Raw genomic sequence first — 15,282 nt, forward strand, 5'->3', positions numbered from 1 at the left:
AAAGGTTGAAAAGTTCAAGGGGGCCGAATACTTTTGCAAGGCACTGTGTGTATATATATATATATATATATATATATATATATATATATATATATATATATATATATATATATATATATATATATATATATATATATATTTTTTTATATGATACTTGTCAGGATAAAAATACTCTACTTTGTGTGTATTCATGAGAGAGGTTACTACTATGCAACCACCAGTTCGTTCTTTCCTGATGTGTTCTCTTTACCCCCATCACGACCAGGGCGTTTTTTTTTTTTTGCTATTTGGCATGGGCTACTTTAACTGATAATTGTACGGCCATGCAACACTGTACACAAATTATGTTTTATTTTTTTTCACACAAATAGAGCTTTCTTTTGGTGGTATTTGATCCCCACTGTGTTTTTTTTTTTTTTTGTATTATATAAACAAACCCAAAAAAAAAAACACACACACACACACATATATATATATATATATATATATATATATATATATATATATATCATGCTATACTGCTATACTGCTATAAAACATAATCAATAAACAAAAGTAAAAAAAAAAAAAAATCTAATTTCTTCATTAATTTAGGCCAAAATATAGTCTTTGGTAAAAAAAAAAAAATCCCAATAAGCGTATATTGATTGGCTGAACTTAACTTGGTGTCTATTATAAGCGGTAGGAAAGCTAAAGAGTCCACAAACTATTGTGTGTGTCTGTGTTTGTGTGTGTATATATCTATATATATATATATATATATGGAAGTTGATCAATCCTGATGTACCAACTCCTCCAGATGAGCCCTTTTTGGAAAGTAGACAGGTATATGGTAAGGTTTTTTTTAAGTTGTAATTTTTGGGGAAAATTAAGATTTTTTTTTTTTTTTTTTCACAATTTGTTTTAAATGTTTTACCTACTGTCATCAGTGCAGTACAGCGTCATCATTTACCTGGTGAGGCGATGATCAGGTAACTGGCTGGTGACCATATGTATTCTTTTTTTATTACATTTTTGTTTTGTTTTGTTTTTTGCTATTTTTTTTAACACACACTGATTGCTTATAACTGAATATTACAATTATAAGCAACCATTTTTCTGAATGAAAACTATTCATTCATCATTTTACTATTGTTATTAGCTGTGATTGGCCACAGCTAATCACATGGTACAGATGGGCTGTAATTGGCCCTGTCTATACCATGTGATCACTATGACCAATCCCAGAGCTCATTACAATAGTACACAATGAATGCCATTAAACAAAGCAACTCATTGTGTACACTTGTAATGTGATCTTTTTTACTTGGCCACAGCAATCACATGATATTAGCAGCAGCTTAGTACAGTGATCTTTCATTGGCCATGTCTGGTGGACACATCAGTGACTGATCGCTTCAGAGCACGACCTGGGACATCATATGACATCCTCCTAGGATAATCGGTCTCCCACCCAGGGCCGCTGATAGAAATCATGGGGCCCCGTACAGCCTACCTGATGGTGCCCCCTTCAGCTCCACCCTGGCCCTGCCTCTGGCCCCTCCTTCAGCCTCACCCCTGGCCCCACCCATTGCCCCTCCCCAGACCCCGCCTTGAAACAATTGGCGGGGTATGTATTGCAGAGTATTGGCGGGGTATGTATTGCAGAGTATTGGCGGGTTATGTATTGCAGAGTATTGGCGGGGTAAGTATTGCAGAGTATTGGCAGGGTAAGTATTGCAGAGTATTGGCAGGGTAAGTATTGCAGAGTATTGGCAGGGTAAGTATTTCAGAGTATTGGCAGGGTAAGTATTTCAGAGTATTGGCAGGGTAAGTATTTCAGAGTATTGGCAGGGTAAGTATTGCAGAGTATTGGCAGGGTAAGTATTGCAGAGTATTGGCAGGGTAAGTATTGCAGAGTATTGGCAGGGTGTGTATTGCAAAGTATTGGGTATTGGCAGGGTATGTATTGCAAAGTATTGGGCATTGACAGGGTAAGTATTGCAGAGTATTGGCAGGGTATGTATTCAAGAGTATTTGGTATTGGCAGGGTATGTATTGCAGAGTATTGGGTATTGGCAGGGTAAGTATTGCAGAGTATTGGCAGAGTATTGGCAGGGTAAGTATTGCAGAGTATTGGCAGGGTATTGGCAGGGTATGTATTGCAGATGTTGAACTTTAAGCCCTCCCTCCCCCCCCCCCCAAACCAAGCATACACCTCACCTGTAATTGTCCACAAGATCTCGATCGCCCGGCCCCTGCTCTCTCTGCTCGCCTGAGTCGCCTCTCACTCTGCTACTAAGTTCTTGTCACGCGGAGAGAGAGAGAGGGGATTGGGTATATCACTCTGCAACACCATAACATTATATGCTGGCCGGGACTTGTGCAGAGCATTAGGAGCGGGTGCAGAAGATGTATTCTTCTGCGCCCGTAATACAGGAAAGAGTCCCTCCCCTGCAGCCGCATACTAAAACGAATACAACACTTAGCACATTTAAAAAAAAAAAAAAAGTTTACCGAACAAAGGGGCGAGGGGGGGGGGGAGCAGGGTGTGGTGGGGGGGGAGCAGGGTGTGGTGGGGGGGGTTGGGATGTGGCGATCACTGATCGGTGGAGGAGGAACTTTTTTTTTTTTTATACATAAAATTTTGCAGTTCATGTTGCCCGGGCCCCCCTGCTGGTCAGGCCCGGTACAGCAGGGCCAGTTGTACTGGCCTATCAGCGGCCCTGCTCCCACCCAATCTTCATATTGCAATAGACTGGGGGAAGGGGTAAATTCCCTCAAAAGAAAGCTCTGTTTGTGTGAAAAAAAATAAATAAATCTATATATATATATATATATATATATATATATATATATATATATATATATATAATTAAAAAATATATATATATATATTCCATATCGGTAGAGTCTTGCATGACTGTGCAATTGTCATTCAAAGTGTGAAAGCTGAAAAAAGGCTTGGGCAGGAAGGGGTGAAAGTGCCTGGCATTGACGTGGTTAAAAAACTGTACAGTTTTGAAAAATGTTGATTCATTTTATTGTCATACCTCTCAGTTGGCAATCCCCATGGCCTGCCTTGTTGGTAGGATGTGAAAACCATTGGCTTTCACTACTGAAATGATGGGATTGCTAACTGAAAGTTTTTTTTCAGCCAGGCTTCTAGAAGGGGAAGGCAGCAAACAGCCTTACGGGTATGACAATAAAATGTGTATCTAAATAAAACAATTATATATTGCAGCTTTCCAATATTTAGATGGTGTTGATGTGTTTAAAAAAAAAAAGTCTGACTTTACAAACACTTTAATATTTCTGTCAATACCACATTTCCTGTCCTAGGGTGACAACGTTCACTCCTGGTACACTGTCTATGGAAGGGCAGCAATGCCACCCTAGACTAGTTGCTCCTCAATGTTATAAAATTGGGGGAGGTGTTCTACACTACATACAGGGGAGAAATGGGCAGGGCTGATAACACCGCTTACAATTTTAGTGCATCAAAAGCAGAGTGCGCAGAAAGGTACAGGCACACTGAATTTATGGCAGGATCAACAAGTATTTTTCTATTCCGAAAGTCTTTTCAAATGAGCATGTACTGCAGAGATGTACTGAATATGCTTTTTTTTTTTTCATACTGTCCAAACATACACATTGCAGGCTCATTTACGTGGGTGCAGAGGCCTATAGAGCATGAATAGCCATTTATGTGTCGGGAGCATCATGGAGCTGTGTGCTGGCAGCTGATGTTAGTCAATGGAGAAACCATGGTTGTACTGATTTCCCCACACATCTCAGTTGGACATGTAAGCAGGGACAAGTCCAAAGAGCCACTCCAAGCTGATCTGGATACATAAAGAAATGCTGTACATGCCTATGTTTCCATGTGAATGAGCCCAACGTATCTTGTACCAAAGATTTCTCGCTTGTAGATAATGTGTGAGCACCAAGACAAAAAGTTCAGTGCATATAAGTTAAAAAAGCTATGTGTGCCATAGCTCTGTTTACTGGTTTTACCATTTGAACGCAGCAGTGGAAATAGTACTAATATAACTGTAGCCCCTATAGGGCCCAGTATAAGAAACCAGTGTGTTTTGTTTTGTTTTTTTTCTGTCATGAGCCGTGCATTTTAGATTTGTCCCTAAAGGGTGCATGCATATATAAGATGACTGAGGAAAAAGGCTGAATTGGACTTCACTGAAGCCAGAGTGTCTAGCTTTCTGATTTGGCTACTGCTTAAATCCCAATGGATACGGGTTTATGCCTGGATTGGCGGACAGATGTTTAAAAGCAATAGATGGTGAAATATATGCCCACCCTGTATTGCATTGATGAAGACACAGAATTCAGTGGGATTTTCTCTCATATGAAGCGTGGATTCTGTGCATGTACCGCAAGTGCTTCATACAAATTGTAATGAGCTACACCAAATTTTGCAGTGATTTTCCAGCACGTAGAGGCCCTATTGTTGTAAGCAATGCTTGCTTGTCCATAATCTCCTGCAGCTATCTGACCTTTTTATAGCTCTGAGATCATTAGTAAGAACATATCACTCCACAAGGCACAGTACATGGAAAAGGGTTGTCGAATGTGATCATGAGTAATGGTACCTGCATAACCTTTGCTAGCAGTAACCCTCATTCATTGATAAGGAACACTGTATAATTGCAATGGAAATAAAATCTCATTGAGTTATCAGCACCAGACATTGTACAATAATCCTGCAGTTGAGCTCAGACTTTTGGCTCACCTGTGCTAAACTGTCTGGGTTGTAAAAGGTAATAAAGAGGGAGAGGACCTTGCTGCATGATTTTTATCTGAGCTATGTACTTGTTTGAACAAAATGTACAGTTCTGTTTGCTGAGTACACATGCCTTTTATCTGCAGCGCTATGAGGTGAGTGCCATCCTGGGGAGGCAGGTGGGGCCTGTGCCGTGCTATGTCCAGCATGTGAGCAACAGCGTGGTCTTGGAAGAGATCTGCCTTCTTCAAGCAGGAACTCCAGAACATCAAGGGGGTATAGCCACTGATTAACCCATGGAACACAACATTTTACACTGCAATTGTGTTTTAATGAATTAGACATGAACAAGTGCCAACTGTTGAAGAACTACAAGTGTCAGTAGATGGTCACATCCCAATGCCTTCAGTAGAATATTCCCTTCTCTATGTAAATATCAGGGACGTGTTTCAATAAAAAACATGTTTGTAAATGCTGGAGATTGTGTCTTACTTTTTGCTGAAAAACCACTGCTTGCAATTTATATTTACGAAAAGAATGATTTAAAAGTGCTGTGTCTAAAATTTTAATGAACATACTTTATCTGGGTCAGTTTTCTGACTGTATGACATCATATGGTGTGTTCACTCCCCTAATTCAACTATAGATTCCACATGTATGCCAGAGGGAATGCTGTAAATGTTTTCCCCAGAGCAGCCACATTTCACTTCCCATATTTTTTAACCCATAATAGAGAAATAATAGCTGGAGTATAGCTTTGTTATAGGCAGATAAACACCCCCAGGCTGTATAAAGCTGTCTAGTGGTATACCATCCTTGCAGTAGCTTGAAAAGTTTAACAAGAGTAATACTCATCACAACAGATTTTTAGGTTACAGTGGAGATTGTAAACAGAGGTGTTGCCTTAAATTGATATACTAGGGCTTGTTTACATCATAGGTGTGCCTTAACACATGCATTTATTTTTCACAGTGGTAAAGCAGCCAGTTCATTTTGAATAGGCCCCCCAACACACCTTAATGCTTGTAAAGTGCACTGCAACACACTGAGCATTTGTGTGCTTGTGTAGAAGCATTTTTTACAGACTGTGTTGAGATTTCATTAGGCTTTCACACTGAAGTTTTTGAAGCACTTTTGCATTAAAAAAAAGTGCCTGAAAAGCTCAAGAAAAATGCTTGCCTTTTAAATTCTATGTATCTGTTCACATTGAGACAGTGTGGTTCCATTGCAGTGTAAATAAAAAAAAAAAAAAAAAAAAAAAGCTTCTCCCCATTGAAACTGCTGCAAAAACACACCTGCTAAGTGTTTGAGTCACATGCCCTTTGAAAAATTCACTGCAGAAGTACTCCATTATCACATAGGCGTTTTTTGATGCAAACCAGTGTGAAAGTAGCCTTAAGAATAAATGGCAGTGTTAACATGCTGTGTTATTGCATGCAGTTGTGTGAATGGGCCCTTAACCATCATGTAACACACTGTTGTATCTGATTTTAATGTTTTCAGTAAGTCACACCAGGTATTCTTCATATGAGTAGAAATGACATCCATAGATAATGCATGTGTATCTATGGTCCCAACTTCATTCCTTACTGCAATTATAATGTATTAAAGGTATCACAAGAAATGAATGTGTGTATATATAAACTCAAGGACCTGCGTTTAGACAGTTTAGCCATTTGTCACTCATTTATATACCTTTAAAATGGGCATATTTTGTTATTCAGTTGAGTTCAATGGTAAAAGTCAACATTTTATCATAGGAGTGTGAGCAAGGTCCATGGAAACCAATGCATTTCTTTGCAGTGTAAACCAGCCCTTCCTATGAAAATTACTGTACACCTGTTAGTAGCTCTCAGGCACTAATGACCTGACACAGCCTTTTTCAAGTTACTTATTAACTAGAATAGTGATATGAAATCTATATGAGAAGACAAGAGTTGCTTGGCTTCCTTGTCTTGATTATAGTTTTACAGTACATTTAATACATGACTTTATGGAATTTAAGACTAGGTGAACCAATATTGACACAATTTAACTCCTCCCACCCCATAGGACAATAAAGCATTGGAGACAGATACTTTTTTTTTTTTCATTTTATTATTATTAAAAATGCTGTAAAAATCATATAAAAACTTGAGCATGCTCATTTTCTTTCCCTAATATCTACAATACAAAGTCTTTTTTTCTCTGTAATCATTTTACAAATGTACCATAGCTGCATCCATACAGAATATAGAAAACTAAAAATTACAAAAATAATTTAAGGAAAGGGAAATGTTTTAGCTTTGTCTTATAGTTTTGTGGAGAAGAAAAATATATATATTTATAGTTCTATAAATTCCAGGGGGTAGCACTATTCATCTGGCTACACATTCAACAAAAAGGAAACTGAAGACCAGCACAATTTCTGTTTGGCACTGCCCAAAATGTGCCCACCCCCCCTCCCTCCCTACAGTACTTTCGGCTTACAGAGGCCGCTTGTGCAAGGCACTAACAGAACATATCAAATGCTTCTGCTGGTGTGAATGGCTCCACTTGGGCACTAGCAGGACAACACAAGACAAGAAAAAAGAACCAACATCTCACATACAAAAAGAGAACAAGTAAAAACTAGACACTAGAAAAGCAAACAGGCACTTAAATGGCAGGTAGATATCGGACAATGGTTAGCAGAACATTTTCATGGTTGTAGTCATAAAACGCTTACGTCAAACTTAGCTCTAAAGTGTTTACAGAATTAGCGTTCAGTCTGTACCTCCTGCTTTGTTTGCATGAAATGTGAGGCTGTAGCCCTGATACTCTATATATTATATATAAACAAAATCATATGCAGCAGCTTCACACCCATCAGGTCATGAATATTAGGGTGTCAGGTGCACTGCCCCTTTAATAGTGGGAGGCGACCCAAGTCTTTGGCACAATGTTACTGGGGGTCCCCCCAATGTCTTTTTGCTATAGAAGTCATATTGCACTAGGCTGATGATGCTGGACAAGGCTGAGATTGTGGCTCAGTGTGGAGAGGGGGTGGGGTAGCACACCGTTCAGGTAGGTGCTGCCTGATGACAGATTGTGAGAGAACACACAGACCAGGCAGGTGCTGTATGGTGGGGTAGCACAGTCCAGGTAGGTGCTGCTTGATGACACTGATTGGGAGGGCACACACGGATCAGACTTGTGCTGTATGGTGGGATGCACACAGTCCAGATAGGTGCTACCTGATAGCACAGAGCAGGTAGGTGCTGCCTGAGGGCACACAGTCCAGGTAGGTCCCCCTCTCTCTAAGGGATGAGGTATTCTCTATAGTCCGTGTGACACAGCACACACCGGGTTACCGGCAGTCTCCGAGGCTGGAGAGGAAGGAGCCGCTGGTGGCGGCGGGGGGAAGCTGTTTGAAGAAGTGCCTGAGGCTGGTCAAGTCCCGGGTGAGCATGTCGATCCTCTTGTGCAGTTTCTCGTTCTCGGAGGAAAGTTCCAGCAGTTTCTGCTGCATGTCCATGTTGCGTTTCTTGGCCTTGTCGCGGCTCTTTCTGACGGCGATGTTGTTGCGCTCCCTCCTCTGGCGGTACTCCGGACTGAAGCGGTCCAGGTTCTTCTTGGAGGAGCGCTGGTTGGAGGGGGTGGTGGCGGAGGTGGAGGAGGCCGGGGACGGGCAGGCAGAGCTGGCATTGGAGCAGGGTTCAGGTGAGGTGGGCGGGGTGGGTTGTAGGAGGCTCATAGTGGTCTGGGCACAGGTGGCGATCTGGCTGGGTAGGGAGGAGGACAGGTCGCTGTCGCTCCAGTCAGGCTCCTGTTTGAGGGATTTGTAGTGCTGAGGTGCGGCGGACAGGAGGCCGCTCAGGTAGTCCGCTCCGCTCTCCGCCCGCTCCCCGTTCTTGCTGTTGAAGAGGTCGGCGAAGAGCTCGTCGTTGCACAGCTCCAGGTTGGGGACGGACGACATGGAGTCGATGTACGAACTGAAGTCTATGGCGCTCTCATCGTCGTAGATAGCCGGGGCTGCGCTCAGCTCGGCCAGGGTGCCGCTGCCTCCGGCCGGGGGATCGGTGTCCTCACACATGGCCCGCTGCTTGCAGTGACTCGGGGAGGCGCCCAGCCGCTGCTCGTAGAAGTTGGTGGGCTCCATACACCAGGCGGCATAGGGGGACACACAGCGGCTGTCCAGGCTCATGGACGGGATGCTCATGTGACTGATCGGAGGGAAGATCTGAGCGATGATGATAATGTCGGGATCCCCGCAGTTAGGAGGAAGGGCGATATGGATCGGGCTGTCAGTGAGCTCTGAGAGCCGGGCGTGCGGAGTTCTCCCTATATACCGCCCGTCATCCCGCCCTCCCTGACGTCAAATCTCAGGGAGGAGGCGGGGCCGGGGACAGCGTGCTTCACCTACACACTACATTAACCCCTTCCCGTTCTACCGGGACTCACCGTCCAATCTGTGCACCGCCCGAGCCGGCAACACTGCTGTGTGCCACCTGTGCCAGGGGTAGACCGTATGGAGGAGCAAGAGGTGACAGCCAGGAACAGGAGGGGGTAGAGGTGACAGGCATGGATATTATGTATGGGGGCAGATGTAGGAATGACAGCCGGGAATATAAGAGAGTGAGAGAGTGTTATATATTTTTTCTTTTGGGGGGGGGGGGGGGGGTGAGAGCCATGGATATCATGTATGGGGGGAGGGGCGGGGGGTGATAGCCATGGTGGATATAATGTGTGAGGGGAGATGTAGAAATGACAGCCAGGAATATAATGAAAGGGGGAGGGGGTAGAGGTGACATCTCTCGGTGAGAGCCTCTGCTGGATACTGGGACCTCTGCTGGGATGTGGCGGGATTGCAGTCTGGAGAGAAGCCCAAAGTCTGTCACTTCTCGGGAAGAATGGAACGTGTTTGTTTTTCTCTCATAGAGAACAGTCAGGGCAGACAGAAGCAGTCTCGATATATTTCAAATTCATTGTGTTCCTGGACTAGGAATCAAATGAGATGTGGTTGCAGAAGACTTTTTTTTTTTTTTTTTTCATAAGGACCAGTAGTATCTCTTAATAGGGGAAAAAAAAAAAAACAAACAATTGTATTATTATATATAGAGACTATTTTAATCTGTTCAGGTACTGGAATTTGTATAGTTATCAATTCTGTTGTGTGCTCGGTTTCAGGGCAGCTTCTATTTTTGGCTAAAGTATATGTGGTTGTAATTCTATGGTATTACTAAATGGGAAGGCACCTAGATACTCCCAATTATATCGCCTAGACTTAAAGCTATATTAAATCCAAAAGCAAATCTGTATTATATTGCAGCTTATCAATTCATCCATGTGATGGCTGTATTAGCTTTCTTTCCTTTATTAGCACCTGGTTAACTGGCCACTAAGTATGTCGTTTTTCAACAGAACAAGCTATTCTGCACATGTAGCAGTTACAGGGTTGAAACAAACCTTGTACTACAGATAGGTGCTTAAAATAATCAATGTTTATTTGCTCATGTAAAAACTTTATCCCAAAAGAAGGAAGAAAAAAAAAAAACCTGTTGTAACTGCTTATAGTTTGTGAGCTGGAGTTTGGCTTCAATTTATTAGTGCATTTAAATTTTTATTTAACCCTGGACCCTGCATTCACTATATTTGGTCTCCCACAGTACATAGAACTGTAATTATTTTAGTAAATATAAACCACTAAATACCCTTTCTCATCAGCAGTATATAGCAGTCTTGTGACTTCTGTCAGTATCTGGTGAAGCTTGTAGTAGGGGTTTTTATACTGTGCTGAAAAAAAAAATCTAGCAATGCACACCAAACTGAGCATGTGCAACCTGACTCCAAAGGCTCTGTCTTATCCAGACTTGTCCAGGGGGACAGTGCAGAGAGGGGAGGATCTGCGTATACAAGATCATGCAGCCTTTATACACAATGCAGAGGATTAACCCCTTAGGTACCACAGGGAGTATAACCAGCATGCTTTACTGCACATACACACTGATTTTACTGTTGTAGTGTGCTTAGTAACACTTTAAATTTGCTAGTACATCTAACACTCCCCTCCCCCCAGACTGACAATACTGGTGCCCCTGTGCACCTTCTTCCAGAGTGGGAGCATTCTAATACAGGGGATGTGTTACTGGCCGATCACCAGGTGAACAGAGGAAAAATAGCAAAAAATAAATAAAATAAAAATAATGTTTCCACCATCTAATGATTGATTGGTAAGCTGCAATAGAGTACATTTTTGATTTTGGGTTTATTACCACTTTAGTTTTTACAAGCTAAAACATGCACATACAAAAACCAATCTGTCATTATGTTTAGAGTCTGTTTTGGGCAGTACAGTATTTTTTTACAGAGGGAGAATCGAGATCACAATTTTTTTACAATTAATTGTGCAGCTCTAATTCTTACAAAATCTTCCAATATACCTCACATACCATGCTTTGTGCAGTCAGGCCACTTTTCTAATACTCACTCATAGAAAGGATTAGGGTACTTCTGTGCATCTTAATGAATTAAATATCACATGGAATTACAACCGACATGATGTGATAATCTCCTATTGTGACATTGCATGCTTAAAGTACCTTTACCTTAAACATTTATTTCTATGTATATGTTCACATAAATGTATTTTAGAAAACATAGTCTCTATCATTTGCATGTACTACTTCGGAAGTACCTGGATTTTCCTGGCAGTCACCTTTCTCCCCTACTCTAAACTGACCACACAAACCGTAGAAGCTGATCTATACTTGAGTGGTCAGTTTTCATCCTTTGGCTAGTCATTCATGGGTACTGGACACCGTGCAGACACACAGCATGCCTGTATTCTGTAGTTTATTTAACCAACATGTCCCCCAACCAACCACAGCCTGCTTTTGTCATACATCCCTTCCAATCACAGTATGCCTCTGACATACACCCTTTCAATCATTGTCAGCCTCCAGATCAAGCCTCATACTCGAGCGTTACCTACATCTTGTCCCAGGCTGAACAGACTATGGAAAACAGGCATATTGCCCTGTAAATCCATCCTCCACTATCGGAAAGAAGAAATGCATGGTCAAATTGTAACCCTGTAAACAAGGTAAGATCATTTCTGAAACTAAACAAAAGCAGGTATGGTGCCTGCATAGTTATAACTGTATTAGATAGTGTCTATAACATTGTATGTTCACAACTACTTTAGCCGCATGCTTATATACGTCAGTAGAATGGCACGGACAGGCAAATGAGAATACCTGTATGTCCCTTTAAATTTGCTGCCATGCCATCGCTTGCGTGCACCGGTCACGACCTCTGCCATCATCTCATGGGAGGAAGAACGGGGAGATGCTAATGTTAACAAGCACCCCCCCCCCCCTTTCTGGCTAGTGACAGTGTCACTGATCTCTGCTCCCTGTCATCGGAGCAGAGATCAGTGATGTGTGTGATGTCACACACAGCCACGACCCCCCCACAGTTAGAAACACGCCCCGGGACACACTTAACCCCCTACACTGCCAGTGTCATTTGCACAGGAATCAGCGCATTTCTATAGAACTGATTGCTGTATAAATGACAATGGTCCCAAAAATGTGTCAAAAATGTCTGATGTGTCCTTCATAATGTCACAATCACAATAAAAATTGCTGATCGCTGCCATTACTAGTAAAAAAAAAAAATATATATATATATATATATATATATATATTAATAAAAATTCCATAAACTATCCTAACTATTTTTTGTAAACACTATAACTTTTGTGAAAATCAATAAACGCTCATTGCGATTATTTTTTTTTTTTTTTTACCAAAAATATGTAGAATAGGTATCGGCCTATTTTTTAAAAAAAATTTTTATGTATTTTTGGGGATATTTATTATAGCAAGATGTAAAAAATTATGTTTTTTATTTTTCAAAATGGTTGCGTTTTTTTTTTTCAAAATTGTCTATTTTTGTTTATAGCTCAAAAAACTAAAACTGTAGGGGTAATCAAATACCACCAAATGAAAGCTCTATTTGTTGGAAAAAAAGATGCCAGTTCTGTTTGGGAGCCACATCACACGATCGCGCAATTGTCAGTTAAAATTATGCAGTGCTGAATCGCAAAAAAGTGGCCTGGTCTTTGGCCAGCAAAATGGTCCAGGGCTTAAGTGGTTAAAATGCCTGGGCCCTGTAACAGCATCAACCCCAACAGTGGCAACACTGTGTACTGCGTGTGGGGGTGATGCTGAGTAAGGTTCTGGATAGCTGATCGTTTTTCTTTCATGTCTACTTGCCTGTCTTCATGATTTGAGCTTTTGGGTTGATGAAGCCTGATGGATTATGTTGAGACGCTGGTTCCCTATCATATCCCATCTAGACCCACCACCTCTTAGCCCCTGTACACACGGTCGGAGATTTCCACAACCAAATCCGTCGGATTTTGTCCGAAACTGTTGCATACAACGGTCGGACAAAGTTGGCGAAAAATCCAATCTTTCAGAACGTGATGACGTAATTTCGTTACGATGGGACTACATTCAGGCTAGTAGCCAATAGCTTTGATGTAGGAATTTGATCTGAGCATGCGTGACACTTGGTCCGATCAAAATTCTCTACACATGATTGGAGTATGTCCGATCGAACCAGTTGGTCGGGAAATATTTCCAACATGTTGGAAAATTGGGTCCGACGGAATCAGTCCGATGCATACCACACACAGTCGGATTATCCGACGACACGGTCCGATAGGACACATTCTGACGGATTCTCCGACCGTGTGTACAAGGGCTTAGAGTGACAGTGGATGCAGCCTGATGGATGATGCTGTGACCAGTTCCCTATCAGGTTAACCATTCTCGTGATTGACTATGAATGGCAGTGGGAAGATTCCATAACCAGCAGCAAGCTGAGAAGTCATAGTGTTCATATGATGTAATACTGAGGAACGGAGCCTGAGAGGTGATAGTAGAATATTAGTTCCTCATCAGGTCCACCTCACCTTAGATTGGGCGATTAGGCAAGACAAGTTCCCCATCAAGTCCACCTCACTTGTTATTGATGGTGTACAGCAGTGGGCGGATTCCATAGCCACTAGCAGGCCTGATACTTAGTGGTGATAATGATATGATGTGATTTTCCAGGGCAGAGCCTGAGAGGTCATGGTGGAATGTTAGTTCCCCATCAGGTCCTCTCCTTGATGTGATAAAAAAAACCTGAGATATGGGTTTGCATTGGTGGTTTACATGATAATTTTGGAGACTAAGTATGATGAATGATATTAAGATTAATAATTTCCCATCAGATCCACTCTCCATATGAATAATAATGGTCTTGCAGTTCACCATCAGGTATACCTTTTGGTTGATTAACAACCCTGTGGTTGTTCTTTGAAAGTTGAAATTTAAGTTGACTTATGTATTATCATTTATGTGTGGAAGTTGGGTAATGCTTACATTGCTGGAAGGTTCATCATTTTTTGGTGGTGGGATTCTTTCATTAAACAACTATTCTTCTATCACCAACATTTCTCTGCGCTGCCTCTTCCATGTTTCCCCACACAATTTGGAAAGAGCTGGTGGCTATGAGAACAAAGCTTTAGAACAGGGTAACAGAGCTGTTGTCAACCTGTGATGATATTAAGGCTTTAGATATGGCTGCTGGAGAAGAGACTCCCTGACTAATCGCTAAAGTAAAGAAGATGTTAACTGGGAAGAGATGCCATAAATCTCTCTCAGCTAATTCAGCACAGAGGCAGCTTTCCATCTATTCTTTGCAGGGAGCAAAATACTTCCAGGTTTGTTGGTGCCAGCAGAATAGGCAATTTTCTAGCTCCATGTTTATAGTCTTTCTTTGTTAACTGTCTCGCTCTTTAGTTCAAAGTGAAGTATTCTGCGCTCAGACACTAAGTGCAACATAAATGCTAATGCAGACGTTGTAATGCTTTTGAAGTTGGAAACTTAAACTTAGTTAAATTTGTTTTTCCTTTGCTTTTTGTGACTGTGATCAAATGTTTGTCGCCATTGCATACAGATTTCATTAGGGCCCATTTAGAAAGTTTGAAATAGTTTGTCAATTTTTTTTTTTTTTTTGCTTCACTTTTTTTCTACTTCACAGCTCAGCCTATTATAAAAGCTGGTTCAGAGATTGAGCTTTCCATTTCTGTTAGTTCTAACTTTTACATTCCATTGTTCTAGACTATTTACATTAGTGAAGCAATTTAAATTTTGTTAAATATAAATTTTCAGAAAAGTGCTTTAACAGTGGTAGACATAATGACTTGGAACACAAGCCTCTTATTTCTTCTTTAAAATGATCTGGAAAGACTGAGACAAACAAGAAAAAGTAATACTGTTATCCCCCCCCCCCCCCCCCCCTCATGTTTTGCCTGTCATTTCTCAGTTTTTTTTTTTTTCTTTTTTCCAGTTTACTGGCTATATAGATGGCTTCATTAAGGCCATTTTGTAGCAGGGCACTCCAACACTGACCACAGAGAAAATGATACAAAATAAAGTTACATTATGATAGCTTTAGTTTATCTGGAACCTTGAACAGCTTCCTTGAAGATTTTAAAGCATCTTTCAGCTGCCATTTGGCAGTCACTTTAAGCAAGCTGCTAG

The 15,282-nt window shown here is 41.4% G+C and overlaps 2 protein-coding genes across 2 annotated transcripts in view; one reads left to right on the forward strand and one right to left on the reverse strand.

Annotated features, from left to right (window-relative positions):
- Positions 1–5,192, forward strand: part of SPIDR (scaffold protein involved in DNA repair) — a 1,142,324-nt gene extending 1,137,132 nt beyond the window's left edge. The window contains exon 20 of the mRNA XM_077492658.1: positions 4,867–5,192. Coding sequence (XP_077348784.1) covers positions 4,867–5,013 — 147 coding nt within the window. The 3' untranslated portion in view covers positions 5,014–5,192. The remainder of the gene's footprint in view (positions 1–4,866) is intronic.
- A 2,149-nt stretch (positions 5,193–7,341) lies between these two features.
- On the reverse strand, positions 7,342–9,008 carry CEBPD (CCAAT enhancer binding protein delta). Its single transcript, XM_077492659.1, has one exon. It carries the CDS (start codon positions 8,898–8,900, stop codon positions 8,049–8,051), a length of 852 nt encoding a protein of 283 aa, XP_077348785.1. The 5' UTR covers positions 8,901–9,008; the 3' UTR covers positions 7,342–8,048.
- Positions 9,009–15,282: the final 6,274 nt, after the last annotated feature.

This window comes from Lithobates pipiens, unplaced genomic scaffold, assembly GCF_037356315.1.
Source record: "Lithobates pipiens isolate NorthernLeopardFrog02 unplaced genomic scaffold, aLitPip1_a1.2 Scaffold_19, whole genome shotgun sequence".
NCBI classification, from domain to species: Eukaryota; Metazoa; Chordata; class Amphibia; order Anura; family Ranidae; genus Lithobates; species Lithobates pipiens.